This window comes from Sipha flava, unplaced genomic scaffold (assembly GCF_003268045.1).
Source record: "Sipha flava isolate LNK unplaced genomic scaffold, YSA_version1 100_pilon_pilon, whole genome shotgun sequence".
NCBI classification, from domain to species: domain Eukaryota; kingdom Metazoa; phylum Arthropoda; class Insecta; order Hemiptera; family Aphididae; genus Sipha; species Sipha flava.
Genome location: NW_020271714.1, coordinates 586349 through 605255, shown reverse-complemented (window position 1 = coordinate 605255; position 18907 = coordinate 586349). Strand labels below are relative to the sequence as shown.

General features: G+C 27.4%; 1 protein-coding gene across 2 annotated transcripts; it reads left to right on the top strand.

Moving 5' to 3' along the window:
* Positions 1-5290: 5290 nt before the first annotated feature.
* Positions 5291-18065, top strand: LOC112679321. 2 transcript variants are annotated; one of them, XM_025549091.1, is made up of 10 exons: positions 5291-6018; positions 6092-6296; positions 6374-6553; positions 11576-14506; positions 14595-14772; positions 14837-15031; positions 15195-15358; positions 15436-15577; positions 16932-17267; positions 17356-18065. In XM_025549091.1, exons 2-10 carry the CDS (start codon positions 6202-6204, stop codon positions 17857-17859), a joined length of 4725 nt encoding a protein of 1574 aa, XP_025404876.1. In that variant the 5' UTR covers positions 5291-6018; positions 6092-6201; the 3' UTR covers positions 17860-18065. The 2 variants fall into 2 exon arrangements, with proteins under 2 accessions (XP_025404876.1, XP_025404867.1); XM_025549082.1 differs by having other exon boundaries at positions 5291-6296.
* The last annotated feature ends 842 nt before the right edge of the window (positions 18066-18907 follow it).

Here is an 18907-nt window from a genome sequence, read left to right as displayed (position 1 = left end):
TTTCCTACTAGTTTTATTATTGTAATGATTGGAGCACACCTTCTGGTCGAAACCTTGTACATACAAAAAAAAACCCACTCATCAAGTGTACAAATGTCGTATCAATGTTAACCAATTCAAATCACTTTATACAACATTCACTTTTCGTCTTCCTCCTTGTCCTATGGTGTCTCTAGATATTATTCAAACTCTCTCCTCCCAATACTTAGGTCTAACAAATGAATTTACTGTAAGTGGTCCACTGATAAAAAGCCAGAAATCGAATAATTTTTTTTGGCCATATTATATGTGATTTGATTTCATTCATTTTAAAACGTCTAATAAAATGTTTAATTTAATAAATGTTCTATTTCTATGATTAATTTGTCATAGGTATATAATATAACATATTAGACAAGTTAAATTAATATATATTAATATAATTTTATTAACCTAATATAGGTAATATAATTACTTACAATTTAACCCAAGTCAACATGAAGTAAGTACCTGTGGATATATCAGCAACAGTTTATATAGGTAACTAAAACTCTAAAATATATATATAATATAAACTTGCTTAAAATATGATATGAAAGGGAAATGTCATAACCTTATACAATATCATATCTAAATATTAAATTGTACTTTTAATTTTAACTTTTAGTTTTAATTAAAATTATTTATTTAGCTATAAAATAATTAAAAAAATAATGATATAATGTAGTACACAATTTTTGTAATTATTTATTTAAATGAACATGAAAGAATAATAAAGAAGAAGAATAAACAAAGAGATCCGATACTTGATAGGAGTACCAAAGATAATCAACTTTGTAAAAACACAAAGAATAAAATGGTTTGGGCACGTGATGAGAAGGTTAAACTCCGATTACCTTAAAGCGGTGGCCAAATGGAAACCCACGGGGAAGAGACCAAAAGGACGGCCAAAGAAGCGATGGATAGATAGTATAAAGCAGGATTTAGAGAAACTTGGGATATCAAATTGGGAAGAAAAATTACAAAATCGGGAAGAGTGGAGGGAGTTGTCGGTGGCGGCAAAAACTCTTGAAGAGTTGTGATGCCAATGAAAAAAAAAAAAATCAACATTACAATTAAAATACACTATATTATTATAACACATATTACATAGGTATTGGAATTGGAATTAAAATTATTTTATTTATTTTTCTGAGTTTATATTAATTTTATTTATCGAAATGTTTAAATTTTTTGTTAACAAGTATATTTAAACGGCGGAAAAGTAAACAAATATTTTAACAACTTTTAGCATCACTTAAAACAAAACAATTATGTGCAGTTACTGATAGCATAACAATATATTAAGTGGTATGGCAAAATTGTGTAGGTATTTAATATTTATGAACTATCATAACTGTTATGAAACTATTCAAAGTTTTAAGAGTAGGTGAAGCGAGGCTAACGTTTCTCTTTATTCTGCTTACACAATGTTGTTATAAGTAATATTACATATTATACATGTACGTAGATACTGAAAATTTTTTGTTATTGCGATTTTCTGTTTATCATTTATACATGTAATCTAAACCACGGGGGATTCAATATAATAACGATTATACGTTTAAACGAATTATGATGAATCGAGATTAGACACGAGTCATGATAGCGTGTACGCGTGTACGCGAATAACTGTTATAACATAATAATAGAAAATGTTACAAATCGCATATGAATGATATAAGTCAGTGGCGGACTGGCCCAGATGGAGAGTGGAGAAATCCACCTGGGCCGCTGTCGTGAGAAGCCCCTTCGTTATGGTGCACTTTTAATAAAAATATACTATATTATAATTTGATATTAAATTATGCTATAGTTACTAAATTAACAATAATTGATAATAAAACACAAATACACAATCCTGGGGCACGGATTTTTTTACATAGTATTATTATTTACTTGTAATATCGTAGATATATCTACATTTTGCTAATATACCTAGTAATCTATAGCAAGTATATATCTTGATCAATTAAAACTGGAACTTCAACATTTTTCACAAGTTTGCCCAAACATATCTAATCTAGTAAAGAAAAGAAGAAAATTAATATACTCAGAGTCCGAAACTTAAGAAAAAAGTGACATAGAAAACAAAGAAGTTTATGGGATCTATAAAAATATGATTCTTTGTAAGATTGATAGTGTAAATATTCGTTTTATTTACAATGTTTATTTAATCATGATCAATAAAATTGTTGTTGATGGTTTCAGGTAATGCAGATTACAGTAACCACGACAAGAAAAATTGCTTGCATAATGCTAAGTTTGATATATAATTTAAATTTACATATGTTTGCTTATACTACACTATGCGAAGCGTATGCATTTTTTTTTAACTTTATCAGTTACAGTAGTTATCTGTAAACATACATGTAATAAGCTGAAACTCATTAAAACTAGATTAAGATCCAATTTAAATTAGGAAAATTTGGAGTTTCTATTTTTAATGTCAGTAAAAAAAGAGCTGTTGGATGAAATAGATGTGTTGGAAATCGTTGTCTATTTAAAAGAATCATCCACCGTTATGCATCAAGTGTTGAATTTATAAATTTAAATTTAAATAATAAGTAATTGATATTTCATTCACTTATTTGTTACCTATTATACTCGTATTATTTTTATAAACTATTTATGCGAAAATAAGGAATTCACTATTTTGTGGTAATAATGTATTTGATGAATTTTGGTGCTGCAATTATATTTGACGTAAAAAAAGACTAAATCTAGCCATCTAAGGTTCGTTATAAATGTACGTAGAGGCTGTTAAATTTGCCAATCACAAGCCCGGATTAAGGAGGGCAGAGGGGGCCATGGTCCCGGGCCACCAACGAATATCAAACAATAGTAGGCCCCTGGTGGATAGTAGGTTTTTTCGTTTTTTAACTATTTTTTTAGTTCGTCTAAAAAACAAGTATAAAATAGTATATAGTTTTATGGTTTTGTGTTCAGAATAATGTCTTAGAGGTAATTAATACCGATGATATAATTAAAGGGTTTGCTTCCCAAAAAGTAAGAAAAATTATTTATATAAATAACATTTTTATTTTTTGTATTAAAAAAAGCAAGAAATAAATTTATGAATTAGAATATAATTTTTTTTTTGTCTTTGAAATATATTTAAGTGAGGGTCATCATTATTTTGATTATGGCTATGGGCCTCTAAAATTGTTTGGCCCCGGGCCCTAAATTATCATAATCCGGGCTTGACCAAACATAAGCGACATAGGCGTAAATCCACTTAGTACTCTGGGGGTGCTCAAGTCCCTCCAATATTAACTTATCAGTAACCCGTGGGGGGCTTTGGCACTCGCACTCCACATAAATCTCAAATACTCTACCAAATCTTTAAAACAAATATTAAAATAAACAGAAACAAATTCATGAAAATAAAAATTTACTTATAAAATAATAATAGGTACATAATATAATCAAGAATTTTATTATATAATAGTAGGTCAAAACAGCACAAATGCACAATGATCACTAGTATATTATTAGTTATTTGAAAAATAAATACCTAATAAATTGTTGTTTCAGTAATATCTAAATTTAGACATAAAAGATTTTAAGTAAATGATATAATATAATATTATGAATGATGATAAGTATTATTTATTTCTAGAATATATTGGCGGTGCTAAACACCCTTTTAGGAGATTTTAGTCTATGATAAGCGAGCACAGCGAGCTGCAAATTTTTTGATAGTACAAAAAAAAATGTGGGCCCCTCAAATCTTCTCCACCCGGGCCGAAGTACTCTCAGTCCACTCAGATGTAAGTCGCCTTAATTCTGATGTCATAATTCACAATCATGGGTGATAGATAATGGAAGATTTTGGGCATTTCTAGAATTATGACCCGCCCACCCTCCCCCTGAAAAATATTCTAGAAAAGTAGAAAATGAATCATTTAAGTTGAACTACCTATATTTAAGAATATGTTATTGGATAAAAAACCATTTACATGAGTTATACATTATTATAATTATTTTATAGAAAAATATTTGTGGGTAACTAAAAATAAGCCTCCGTTATAATTGTAATTAATGAAGATACACAGTGACAGGGGCATATTTTAGGGGGGCGAAGGGGCGATCGCCCTCCCTGAATCCGTATTTAAGAAATTGATTATATGTGAGAAGCTCATTTCAAATTTTTTTAATGTGTATCATTTTATAACAAAATCAAATTAGTTAACAATTTTGATTTTCTACAAAAATATTTGTCATAAAATACGTCATTAAAAAGAGTGATAAGAAGAATTATCGAAAAATATATTGAAATATAATAATTAAAGGCGAATGAACGCGTATGATGATGTATGCAGTGGCGTATCCAGAATTTTTTTTTTGGGGGGGTTATAAAAAATGGAACATTAAATTTTTTTTGAATTTTGTGTGTTTTTATTATAATCAATAAACAATATACATACACTAAACATTTTCGGGGGGGGGATTATAACCCCCTAACCCCCCTGGATACGCCACTGGATGTATGTATTAAATTTTATCAGTATCAGTACCAATAATTAGTGGTAACATCACGGTCAATGTTGAATGTAATGAATTGGGCTTTTTGTCGGGTTCATTCTCAGTGAAAAATCAAATAAAACAAAAGCGTAACTTTCAAAACACAGACAGGTGTTAAAAAAAACTATAAATATTAATGATTCGCCAGATTTAAATATTATCAAAAATTTTACTTGTAAATTTTGAGCATAAAGTAAAGAAATAATTTGAGTCGCCCCCCTCCCTAGAAGTAAGTCTAAATACGCCCCTGCACAGAGAACTTAAATTACCAAAAAGCGAAAATTTGTTTGTATTATTTACGTAGAATAAAAAATAACCAAATCACAACATAATCAAAATCAACGAAAGCATAATTAAAGGATTGTCCAATTTGAACTTTGATCCCGATACCTACACGGCCATATTTCCTTTTCAAATATTGAAACTTCGCTGTTATACTGTACCAGTTGCGTATATAGAGGGGAGCAAGTGGGCTACAGCCCCCCTCCCCCCGAAATGTTTTAAAAAACTTAAAAATTATTTTAAACTTGTTATATTTTAATGGTGCTTTATGCTTATTTAGAATTTGCGTCCCATGTCAAATCGTTTTGGGACATTCTGTAAATTAAATATAGATAAGTACCTACTGTGTCCTGTTAGTAATTCTAAGATAGCAGTGGTAATTTAACTCTGTCCATAGTTGCCCCTCCGAAAATATTTTCTGTATACGCTACTGTAATGTACTAAATAATAACATTATTTAAACTTTGTCTAGCGCCACTTGTAGACGTTGGTGTCCAAACTCTCGTTCCAGAAACTCAAAACAACATAATTCACACGCGGTCAATATTTTTATTCAACATTATTAATTAATCGTAGCAATGTATTGATGTGATCGTAACCGGTACATTAATGATAATATTAATAGGTGCTTAAAACTTTATTATTATTACTGATTCACTGATAAACACCGAAGAACGCGTCGGACTTCCCCCCCGTGATAACGTATAATATTGATTAAGTGGTTGAGTTATCGTCGTTGTCGTCGTCGTTGTTGTGACGGTGGCCGACAAACAGTGAATCTGCTGGATGGGCCGTTGCATGATTTTCGTGTCACTCAGCAATATTTTCTAGTCCTAACTACGTAGCGTTCGAGCAAACTGTGTTTCGTATCGTCTGATGGTAACAGTTCGGCTACGCCGATAGTTTTGTTGTTCTCTTTTTTCCTCTTGTTTCTCTCTCTCTCTTTCTCCGTCTCGCATGCACGCAAGTGGGACAAATGATCGTGTGCGATAGCAGCTTCTGTATGAGTAGTAGGTGGTGGCACTCCGAATAATAATAATAATAATAATAAACAGTAATAATAATCGGAAGAAAACAAGAATAATAATTTATATTCTCTGGTGCGCCGTTCAAAATTCAAATCGCGTTTCTGGTACGACCGCATCGTTTTGGCGTGTTGAAAACAAATGAAGGAGAAGATTAAAAAAAAATGTGAACTTTGCACTGTCGTCTACTGCTGTTGTACACGACTAACCACGGAACGTTCTATATTTGCGATTTTCAGACATGCTTCAGTGTACCGCGTGAGTGACGTCTGCGGTGCTATTAGTTTTTTACACGGGCTGGTAATGTACGCTGTGTTTTTAATTTCCGTCTGGTCCGCTACAATGACTGATGGATATTGATCGATCCATAAATGGGTGGTTTGAAAGGATAAGCTTGATTCAGAGGAAAGCTGATCACTACAAGCTTCGTCAAGATATTCTTTCGTGAGTAACCTGATTTTTTTCACCTTGCTTTTGCGATATGTGTTTTATATACTCTTGTGATTTGTTTTGTTTTGTAGATTATTATCAAACAGCGAAGATTCCTTTGACTTTTACATTAAATCGAAGGGAATCACAATTAGAGCAAATACTTGTATATTACGCTGTCGTTGTCCACAATTTTACTATGAAGTTATTAAGAAAGTTAATATTGGTAATTTGCCATTATATTTATTAGAACAAATCTCAGATTTCATCAAGTAAGTGAATTTACTATAAATATATTTTGCTATAATTTCTTGATTATTATTTTATTTTATTTTTAACTGTAATTATATTAAAGTTATTTTGTATAATATCTAATATGCTGGTTTGTTATGTAAATCTTAGATGTATATTTGAATTTATCCATTCCATTGTGTAGATTTAACATAATGTAGGTGACAGTAAAATAGTTATGTTATCAATTATCATATACAAGTTGTCATGGTGACCAAGATAAACTTAACTTTCACTTGGCTCATCTTCGCTGAAGCACATAAACACAGTTCTCATTAAAAAGATTAACTTCCACCTGTTGATTTTTTGTTATCTTATTCTATTAACCCGAGACGTTTGTGTATCATTTAATCATCACTCTCTCTTGTAAAAATTGTTGATTTTATGCTCCAGAAATCAGTAATGAAAATTATTGATTCATGACTAAAATATGTTCGTTAAGTATGTTATATAATTTATAATAATTTCTATTTTGGTAATTATTATTAGCAGTTATTATGTATTGAACATTATTTATTTTACTTTTATCAAATACTATATATTTGAATAATCAATTTTATTATTAGTTCATTATAAACTAACAAATTTTGTCTTTAGAGTTGTAATATTAGTTCTCTTAAAAAAATAATAATAAATAAAATGTAATAAGTTGATTAATCTGTATGAATAGGAACACATTTTAAAATGATAAACTTATATTAAATTATGTTGTTTGTATATAACATTAGTGATTAGTTAATAATATACTAATTCAATTTAGAAAATTGTTATGAATTATATAATTTAAATAAATATTCCAATTACATGTTTTATTTAGATTTACTAATAACCTGAAATTGTCAGTTAAAGTTACAAATCCAGGTAGACTATTATGGATTAATGAGTCATTTGTGACCAAGTAGGCGAAATAAAGGTGTAGTACTAAATTATATTTATGATTATGTATCTAATAATTTATATGATCAGTAAATATTTAACTACTATGATTTTTTTTCTTTTTATTTAAATTGTAATTTTTTTAATCAAAATTAAGGCAGTTAATCTTTCAATTAGACTATATATATATATTTTTTTATAACTCTTCATGTATAAGTAATTAGCCATTTTTAACTCAAGGTAGAAATACATTAAAATACATTCTGTTTAGACAAGTAATCTAGTTACTTGTGAATTCTAAACATTTTTCTAGACCTTTATTATTACAAATGATAAACTTTAGTTAAAAGAACTACGGAAAAAAATAAATGAAGTATAATTAATTAGGAAATTTAAATACATAGTCCAAATGGTAATGTCAAGTTCAATGTGATATTTACATATTAACGTAAATATAATTATTTTTCATTTAGTATTAGTAAAATATTCTAAACATTTTTATATTTTGTTCTTTCTAATTGAAAGTTGTTGATTACAGTTAACCTCCCAAATAATAATTCAGTACTTAATGTTATTTCGTTAATTTTAGTATTATGTGGGTTTTGAAGAAATAAAAAATTAGAATAAGGTTTATTACAAAATTAAAATTAAATTATAATCACCATTATTAATTGATAACCTAAGATGATAGGTTTACATAGATAAAAAGTTCTCTTTTCACTTATTTTTTTAAATTCAAAATACCTAGAAAATGAGTATATTTTGTTTGACAATTTCTTTCAAATCTAAAAATATAAATTTTTCATTTTATACTGTTATTTATTCGTAAATAATAACGAACATAAATAATTCAAGTTGGATAAAAAAAAAAAAATAAAAAAAACGAATTATTGATCTATAGCAGCAGTTCTCAACCTTTTAATATTTACATTTCCCAAAATTTGTTTAGTATCTAAAATGCTGAAAAATCATTCTTGCGTACTTTAAAAATAAATAAAGCCAACTTTTTCATGATTGCATAAATGCATTAACTTTCTCACTAGTATAAAATTTGTATTTGTTTGAGCCTTGCAGACTCATATTTAGAACATTTAATAGGTCAAATATGTCAGCCATGTACGCTTGTCTTGATAGCTATTCGCCATCACAAAACAATTTAGACTTTCCTTCAGCATGGCAGTCAAAAGTAATAAAACTTCCGATCTTAGATCAATAAGCATGGTGAGAATCTTTTAAAGTATTACAAACGGCTTCCATACCATTGATATATATAAAACCAGTTAATATCAAATAAACCATATAATATTTTATGTTCATATTGATTTGTTCCGATTTTTTTTTTATGAAAAAGGAGATTTTCTTAGCCTACTATCAATAAACTTTCCACGTACCACAGGTTGAAAAGTGTTGATCTATAGTATTTAGATAATAAACATTATAAATACCTATTATTATTTTTAATTATTGTTTAAATATTTAGTATTTTAAAAGACATTTCGTTAATTTATAAATTATCAAATTGAACAACTTCCATTCTCTGCTGTGACTCACAAATGCAAGATAGTTTTCTTTACAAGGAACGTCAATTCGTTCCCCTCAATTTTTTTTAGATGGCTCTTTATTACCTGTGGTTTCTGAAATGAAATACTTGGGTCTCAATTTGGATAGTAATTGCTGATGGAAGGCTCTTCTTTTTCAGATAACTTCTTTTGCCTACAAATGGGCGAATTTGTTAAGGTCTTTAACTGGTAGTTGGTGGGGTTCTCATCCTTCCTTTCTACTACAAGTTTACAAGTCTATCATTAAAGCAAAGATTGAATATGGTTGTTGTTTTTTTGACTCCGCCGCCTTGTCCCTTCACAAAAAATTAAATTTGCTACAGACTGACTGTTTACACACTGTGCGCTGGAGGAGGGAGGTAAATTCAACCCTTATTGCTGTACTGAATGTTGAGTCTTCCTGTCCACCTCTATCAATTAGATTTTGTTGGATTACTGGTAAATTTATATAGAAATACTCATCTTTATCAAACTTTCTAATAATTAATATCTTGACCTCAATTAACAACAAATGGAGATTCGTTCAAAGGTTCACACCGTTACTTTCATCCATGATTCAAGCTTTCTCAGTGGTCTTTCCCCATATTTACAAAGTCCACAAATAACCTCTTTATGACATAAACTTTGATGCACTCCAGACGTGATGGACTCATCCAACCTCCTAGGCCACACCCCTAATAATTTACGGCCTGTGCCCCTATGCATAATTAACAATTTACTCAGATAGTTTATTGCCGAAAATTTTAATTTGTATACCTTGGTATTCAATGATGGTTCAGTCTCTCAATTAGGAGTTGCTTTTGCTTACATTTTTCCTGAATTACATATATAATCATCCTTCAATCTGTCTCCTTTCGTCTCCTCATTCACGGCTGTATGCTGGGCTATCCTAGAAGCTCTCACATACATAAGTTTTCTACTTTGCAGAGATTTCCTAATTGTATCTGACTCTTAAGCCAGTATTTAAGCAATTATCAACAACCCCTTCCTTTCAAAGTGCTCGCCAATAATTCTAAAAATCCGTGCTTAACTACTATCCTTCAAAATTACGTCATTCACTATCTCCTTATGGGCTCCAGAGCATATAGGCATAAATTACAATGAGCATGCCGATTCGTTAGTTTTCTCCACCGCTAACCAGTCTTATTCGGGTCCTCTGTGGTATCCCTATACTGATTTAGTCACGCTTCACTGCACATCTATGCAGGAACAATGGAAGCTGAAATGGGATTCCCTACTAGAATTTTATGCTTTATAAAATATAGGTATTATATATATATATAATATAGGTATATATAAATAATATAGGTCAATGTTTAAAAGCATCCTTATTTAACTATGTTTTCAATCTCTTAAGTTGAGCCGCGCTGCGATAACCAAACACACCAGATTACACACTGGTCACAGCCTACTATCACACTACTCATTTAAATTGGAACTCAACAATAGTACATATTTTCCTCTACCCAACTGTGATGTACATTACTGTTACTTCCAACATCTTCTTATAAATTGTCCATCTTTCTCCACCCAAAGAACCCAGTTAAAGACTCTTTTCTACTTTTGGTATTAACTTTTTCTCATTGACACTTTATCAACTGACAATGTTCACATAATTGCACATATGATCAATTTTATACTTCAATCAGGCCTCCAAATTTAAGAGTGTGAGCTTTACCAACTCATATTTTATTTAAACATTAATGTTCATAATTGTGGAGATATTATAATATTATGTTAAAATCTCATTAAAAAATAAACAAATGTATATATTGTTAATTTATAATAAAATATTTCAGCATTCTACATGTAATCAAGAATTATTCAAGTGATACAATTTTAAAAGGGTGCAAGTGATATTTATATAGATCATAAAAATGATATTTTAACTATCTAGGTAAGATATGGGCTGTATAAATATCACTTTGGCGAATAACATCGCATGTACCCCTTTGCATGATTTTTACTTTAAAATTTGAACTATTTCCACTACATATAAATTAATTCAATTTTAGTGTTTCTTATGTTATATTTAAATTTGTTATACTTAAATGATACCTTGTTAATAGATAAAATTAAAAGCCTAATTTTCTTCTGATTAATTTCTAATCTTGTAATATTACTAACTATAAAATTAATTAATAAAAATTTAAAGTTAACTATTATCTATAACAAAGTTGACAAAAGCTTATAATTTTTGATAATAATATAAGTTTAATTTAACATTAGAAAATGTAATAAAATTACTAAAAATGGTTTGGTAATCAGGTAACTTAATTAATTTTTTTATTAAGGTGCTATTTTCTTAAAGCTTTTATAATTATAATTATGGCATTTAAAAACCTAAAATATGGTCGTTTTAAAACCAACAAATATTCATAAATATGTATTGACAAAGTTAGTTTTCATTAATTCTTTATACTTCTAGGTGTAATAGTTACTTATGGTTCAGGATAATAAAATTATACATTTTAAAGAATTACTGTACAATTTACTTTTATTAATTATCGTTTCCATGTCTAAAATATTGTTATGTATAAATTTAATAGTTAATTATTTATTTTATAGGTGTGTTTATTCTGACAGTGATGTTACTGCACATGAAAAAAAACTAATTAAATCAATTAATATTGATAATTCAAAAAAAAAGAAACACCTATCAATTGATTTATGTGAACCTAAACGAATATCTTGTGATATCAATCCATTATATTATTCTTTAGGTCATTATGAAGATTTTTCTTCAAGTGAATTTAGTGATATTGAACAATGTACACAAGATTATATTGAATCAGTCATTTTAAATCCGTTGATCATTGGCAATCTTTCATTGAACAATATGAATATTAATTTAAATAATTCAGTGGAGTCTCATCTAATTAAATCTGAAACTAATAGCACTTGTGAAGAGCCATATGTTCAAACAACTGGAGAAAGTTATGTAGATGAAAAATGTTCAGTAAAAATTAGTGGATCAGAACTTGACAACACTAAGGTTGAAATTGTCAAAAATCAATCTTGCGACTTAAAACATGATTTGGTTAAACAACCAAATATTTCTGATGTTACAAAGAGTTTTTTAAACCTGGAGCTTGCTACTGAATTCAAAAATACATTAGATTCATCAGCTAATGTTCAAAATCCTAAAATAAATTCATTAGTTATTGAAAATGAAAAGAACAACTTAAACTATTGTAAACCTAATATCTCAAATGTTGATAGTTTGTTAAATAAGAATTTAAATAAAGATAATATTTTATATAACAATGATAAAAGTAATAAAATGAATCAAGAAACTGATGATGATCTAGATGTTGTATCACCACATAATTTTGAAACTTTTACTGTAATTAATAAAAATAATGAAACCGGAAACATTTCTTGTGAATATAATATAAAAAACAGTACTAATAAAAGTGAGCAGGATTCATTGAAAAATGAATCAAATAACTTTCAGACATTTACTGTAATAAACGAAAATATAATAGATAATGATAATGAATCTCATAATGACATAACTGTAAACAATGATCTATTTGAACCTGAAACTTCAAATGATTATAAAACATTTACTGTTGTGAATGGAATTAGTGTATCTCTTTTACAAGATCAACCATGTAGTTCATTTAATTCAATTTTACCAGATAGTAAAACATTAAATAGTAATAATAGCATAGATTTAGATTTACTACCATCAATTCATACACCATCTGAATTTAATGCAATGGCATTCTTATCACCGTCAAACCAAAATGTATTTAACAAAAAAGACAAAAATGTAGTTAAAGAAGAAGATTTATCTATAAGTCTTAAGAATGGTGAGAATGAGTATAATTTAGATAAATATGATGATATTGTTCCTGCAAAGGAAGAAATTTCTATACTTAATGAGTTTTATTATCCAATTGATCTTAAAGGAGAAGAAACTATTAAAAAAGAAGTTTTCAATACAAATAATTTTAATGATTCATTAACATCAAATGATAATACCTTATGTTCTAACATGATACAAAATAGTGATGCAGTAATATCTAGTAAATTATACATAGATAATGATAATACAAATTTAAATTTTATTTCTGAAAATAATCAAAGAAGTTATAATTTAAATTATCAGCATTCAGAAAAACTCAAAAGTACTGGTGAATCTGATAGTACACTTAGTTTACATCTTGAAATTTTTGAGAATAACAAAGGAATGAATTCCCCAGATTCATTAAATGAAGATGAAGTGTTTGGTTTGGAAGAAAAACCTGTTGTTTCTAATAAGCTAGAATTTGTTCCTTTAGAATCAACACCATTAAAAGATACCAAAAGTCCACGTTTGTCTAGGAAATATATGGAAAGTTCTCCTGTGATAACAGCCAACGCTTATATTCCTGATGTAGAAATATTATCAACTGTAGAAGAGAAAAGCGAACGAAAGAACTCTAGTTCATTTTTTATTGATTTCAATGAAGGTAATAAGCCAAAAAATAAACCAAAACGTTTTGAAAATCTTACAAAATCCTTAGATTCTAGTACGATTTCTAATAGTAAAGAAAAAATATTCTCAATGTTTATCGATTTTAATGAAGATTCTGAATCAAGTGAATCGTCATCTAAAGGTACTAAACATCGTAAGCCCCAAACGCTTGCTGATCGATTTGTCCGAATGCACAGTGAAGAAGCTAGTAATACCAAAAGTAATGACAATGAAGATACTGTGACTCCTCCTCCAAGTCGAATGACATCAACTGTAGAAAATTCTTCTGTTGACATTTCTGAATCATGTAAAAAACAAAGTATATTTATGTTTATTGAAAATGATTCACCAACCCCAGTTAAAAGAAGATCATTACCTCAGAGTTCAAGACTTAAATCTCAAAGAAATTCTTGGAATGTTGATAGTACAGTTGTTCATAAAACTCATCATAGAACTCATAGTATAAATTTATCTGAAGAAAGTCACCTAGATGCAAGGATGACCCAAAGTCATATAGAAACTGGGTCTAAAGAATTCTATAAACCTCAAGATTCATTTGATATTGTAGAATGTAATGTTTCAGTTACGGTAAATGGAGCTAAGGACAGTGGAATAGGTTTAGTTGACTCTTTTGTTCGACTTTCTGATATGGATAAAGCACCTTCTCAAGACATTATTAGTAGTTTGAATAAAAATGAATCAAAATCAGAGTCATTGAGACGAGATTTAAAAAATACTGAGTTAGGTAGATGTTTAAAACGAATGTTTCCCTATTTAAAAAGTACTGAAGTAGAACGAATATTACTCTCTAAACCACCTCATTCTCTCAACAGTAAAGAAGAAATTAAAACAGGTCTTGGAAAAGATTTATTGCGTATGTTTTTAGAAGAAATTGGTGCTGATACAACTATTGATGTTAATGGAAGACGAATTAAAGCTCATAAATGTGTTTTAACTTCAAGATGTCAATATTTTGCTGCCATGTTCAGTGGTGGATGGGTACAAAGTGCTGGAAATGTATTATATTTAAAAGGGTAAAATAAATATAATTTATACTATGTGACTTTTTTATATTTTTATTTTTTTACTATTTTATTTGATTAATTATTTTTATATTTTCAGGTTCTCCTACAAGACTGTTCATCTAACATTACGATACATTTATAGTGGTGAATGTAATTTCTCAGAGATAAAAAATGTTGCAGAATTATCCAAATTAGCTGATATGTTATGTCTTGAAGGTTTAAAAGATAACATAATGTTGTATTTAGCTGCAGAATATTGTCATTTTTTTAAAGAGGTTAATATTCTGTTTTTTAATTACATTATGTATTCACCATATTATTGATATCAAATATTTTTAGGTTTGTGAGCGTTGTACTGTTGGTATTCTTGAGTGTTTGACATTAAGTGTTGCATATGGACTTGATGATCTTTATTTATCTTGTATTGTTTGGATAAATGATAACTTTTCAGTTGTCTGGCCTACAAACCACTTTGTATCACTGCCTCAGGATTTAAAAGTCAAATGTTTCAAACATAAAGTTGCACACATTGATGTAATTTATTAAATAGTTTATTGTATAGTCAACAAAAATACATAATTGAATCTACTTTTATAATTAGTACAAATTTTCAGTTTAATAAAATGGATATTTTTGTTGACTCATATAACTGCATTTTGTTTAGAACTATAAATTTTGTTATAATTAAAATATGTAGGATCTGAATGATGTATTGATTGTGACAGAAGGCTGCGAAAAAATAAAAAAAAATTTACCAAATGAAGAATGGGCCAAAGAACTAGTAGACTTAACTACAGATCTTTCAAATAGTGTAGTAAAATATTTAGCCAAACATTTTTACTCAACCATCACCTCAAAATAGTAAGTTGTCTACTATAAGCTATAGGTACATTTGTATAATTATTATAAATATAATAACAAAATATATTTTTTCATAGTTTCAAACAAATACTTGAAAATGAAAATGTATTTGCTGACAGTTTTGCTACACATTTGTTAGCTTCTTGTAATTGTGCGAATAGAAATCAAATACGGCAAGCTTATGATCACTTAAACAAGTCGTCATCAAATAATTTTTGGGTAAAATCATATTTTTAAATTATTTAATATAATTATTTAATTTGAAATGTAACTTGGAAAATTGGGATAGCTTATATTATTTTTCTAATTAAATAATAAAAAATTAAATTAAAAATTCGTAAATAGTTAATACTCGTAAATTAATATATAAATAAATAAACAAATAGTTTGCATTTAAAAAATAAATAAATAAATGTTTAATATTATTATATTTGTAAAGTATGGCTGGTTTTTAATTAAAAATTCGTTATCAAGTATATTAAAGGCAATAAAATAATTACTATATAATAGTCACAATTTTATTGACTTTGTATATACCTGATCATAAATTTTTGATACAAAATCGGTCATACTTTACAATTATATAGTAATACCAAGTATTTATTTATTTCTGTATATAAACTATTTGCTTATTTATGTAAATATCAATATATTATTAATATAAATTCATGTATTGGTTGTACTCTTGAAATTACTACAGTGTTACTTAAATTAATTTTATTGGAGTTATATTACTTTTAAATTGTGTAACTATTGATTGTTGCCATAGTTAATGCATTCATTGGCATGATTATGTAGTTAGCATTACTTTTTTATTTGAAAATAAATTGCATTAGTAACATAGGTCTTTATTCACAAATCCCTTGGATGTGCTGTTATTTTAATGACATAATACAAGTCATAATACTAGTGTACTTTTTTGATGATAAATTATATTTGGTAATAAATTATAAATAATGATGTATGTTTTGTGAACTTTCTTTTATACATTTGAAATATATATATTTTAATGAAACAATTTAATTTGTTATTAATTTATTTGTATTAAAGAAATAAATATTAAATTAAAAAAATTAATATTAAACTAAATTTTGACAAAATTAAATTAATGTGTATTGGTTACTAATACTAACAAGTAAATTATATAAATAAAATGAAATAAAATTATAGTCTATTTTTAGGATTTAAAAATCCTAAGCTAAATAAGAGTCTGGCAAAATTTGTATCAAAATCACAATCACTGGCCAAGGGGCAACTATTTTCTGTATTTAAAAAAAATTTGAGAAATTTATAAAAAACACTTTCTTAGATTTTATTTTGAGTATTTATATTTTACCAATTTTTTAAATTACAATAATATGGGCCAAAATTAAAAATAATATCTAATGCTTATGTAAAGTGTATGAAAATCTATAGAGGATGTCAATTAGTATTTTCTGATTACGGTCAGTAGCTAAGATTCCAGTTTGCATTATTCACAGATTCACATCTATTATGTTAAAATTATTTATTTTACAAATATTATTTTTTACTATTTTCAGTATACCTTATTTTATTATTTGTTATTTTTTAGCATGCTCGAGGTGAAATTTTAGTAAATGCTATTATGGAGCTGATTATTAAAGGTCTAGCATCCGATTTCAGAAATGGTCGAGAAAGACAAGCAATGGGTAGTCTTCCAAATGATTATCGTATGTCTGAAGCTCTTGCTAAAAGAATTGCTATTGAGTTAGGTGTATCTAGATTAGAATTAGCAGCTAATGGAACTTTAATAACATCAAGTCCTATTAAAAAAATATCAACTAGCACTAAAGTATTAAATAAAACATTTGAAAATAAAGTTAAGCCAAAATCTTCTGTTGAACATGTTCCAATAACCAAAATTAAAACTTCTGGAAAATTTGCTGAGGTACTAATTTAATTATAACATATTTATTTTTATATTTATATTATCAATATTTTATTAATATCATACAAATTAAAATAATATTATTTAGGTTAAATCAAGATATATGGAACCAAAACCACAAATCACTACACCTATACCTCAAAAGATATTGACTGTTCATAAAGATTTACCTCGTGGCCGTCGCGTTATGTCATCATCAACATCACTGACATCATCTCCTAATATTCGAAATACTGTATCCAATTCAAGACTGTCTACTAACCGAGTAACCAAAACATCTTCTGAATTATCTTTGTCTACTCCTAAACTAAAAACCAAAACTATCTTGCCTAAAACAGATCCTCTACCATCTAATACACGTACATCATCCATTGCATCCAAAATCACACCTAAAAGCACTAGAAAACCTGTACAGAAGAATTTTAATGCTAAAATATTGCCCAATGCTAGAACATTAAATGGTACAAAAAAACAGACTATTACTCCAAAAACCAAATTATTACCAAATGGGCATCCCACTATAGGATCTAGGTCAGGTACATTTTGTAAAGATGAACCTACTGTTATGCATAGTAAAGATATCACAAGTTAAATAGGTTTTAGTGGGGTACTATTATACATAAATACTGGTGATAAATATATTTATTAATTTTTTTGAAAAATATGCGATTGTGTTTTGTTAATTAAAATACTCAACCATTACTAAATAATCTAAATACTCATACATTTTACACATATGTTGATGAACAAGATTACTTTTAATCATTAAAATTACAACTACAATCTTATGTTCTTTTTTTTCTTTTATATATATAAAAATTTTATTTTTGTTTTTGTTTTTATTATTATTTATTAGTTTAAATTATACTCTTAATTATTTGCCTCTAGTACACAATTCCTTCAAATTTTTTATCAAAATTATTGTTTTGGTGAAATTTGTTAACTATTAAATATTTGTGTAAATAATTAAAAATTGTGGTTATAATGTTCAATAATTATTAAATTGTCAAATTGTTTTTCAAACTAGAGTTTCAATGAGTGTACTTACTAAGTAACTATAGCAATTTATTAATTGTTAACTTCTACATAATAAACATTTGAACCTTAATTTTATTTAGATCATAACAATTAAGTAATAGTAATTTTGTGTATAAATAATTTTTTTTTTTTTTAAGATATATTTTTTAATAATCTTGTATGTAATCATAAAGTCCTAAGCATGTCTTTATTTTTTTAGGTGTATTAAATCGCAATATTATATCTTAAATTTTATTTTATAATATTAACTAGTCATTGTGCCATTTATGATTTAAATTCTGTAATATTTAATTGAATGTGTACTATATTTATTATTTATTTTTGTATTTTATAGTGTTTAAAATTAGCATAGAGTCCCATAGTACTAAGGATAAATACTGGTTTACACCAGTAATATTTCTTATATAAATTTTAAATGTTATGTAGTGCTTTATCCGTCCAAATTCCAAAGATTTAAATTATTGTTATTTTATAATAATTACAGCTAACTTAATGAGGTTTATTTAAAATATTATTTATAATTTGTGCAATCTAGTAATGAAAAAGTATATTTTTTGTTTTCAAATTTTATCTTTGTGACATAAATAATTTTATTTAACCAA

Excerpts from the sequence above, each read along its gene's own strand:
- LOC112679321 (XM_025549091.1), top strand. The coding sequence starts at position 6,202 with ATGGATATTGATCGATCCATAAATGGGTGGTTTGAAAGGATAAGCTTG. Across the intron at positions 15,032-15,194 it reads ATAAAGTTGCACACATTGAT|GATCTGAATGATGTATTGAT; the intron begins GTAATTTATTAA and ends TAAAATATGTAG. Across the intron at positions 15,578-16,931 it reads CGTCATCAAATAATTTTTGG|CATGCTCGAGGTGAAATTTT; the intron begins GTAAAATCATAT and ends GTTATTTTTTAG.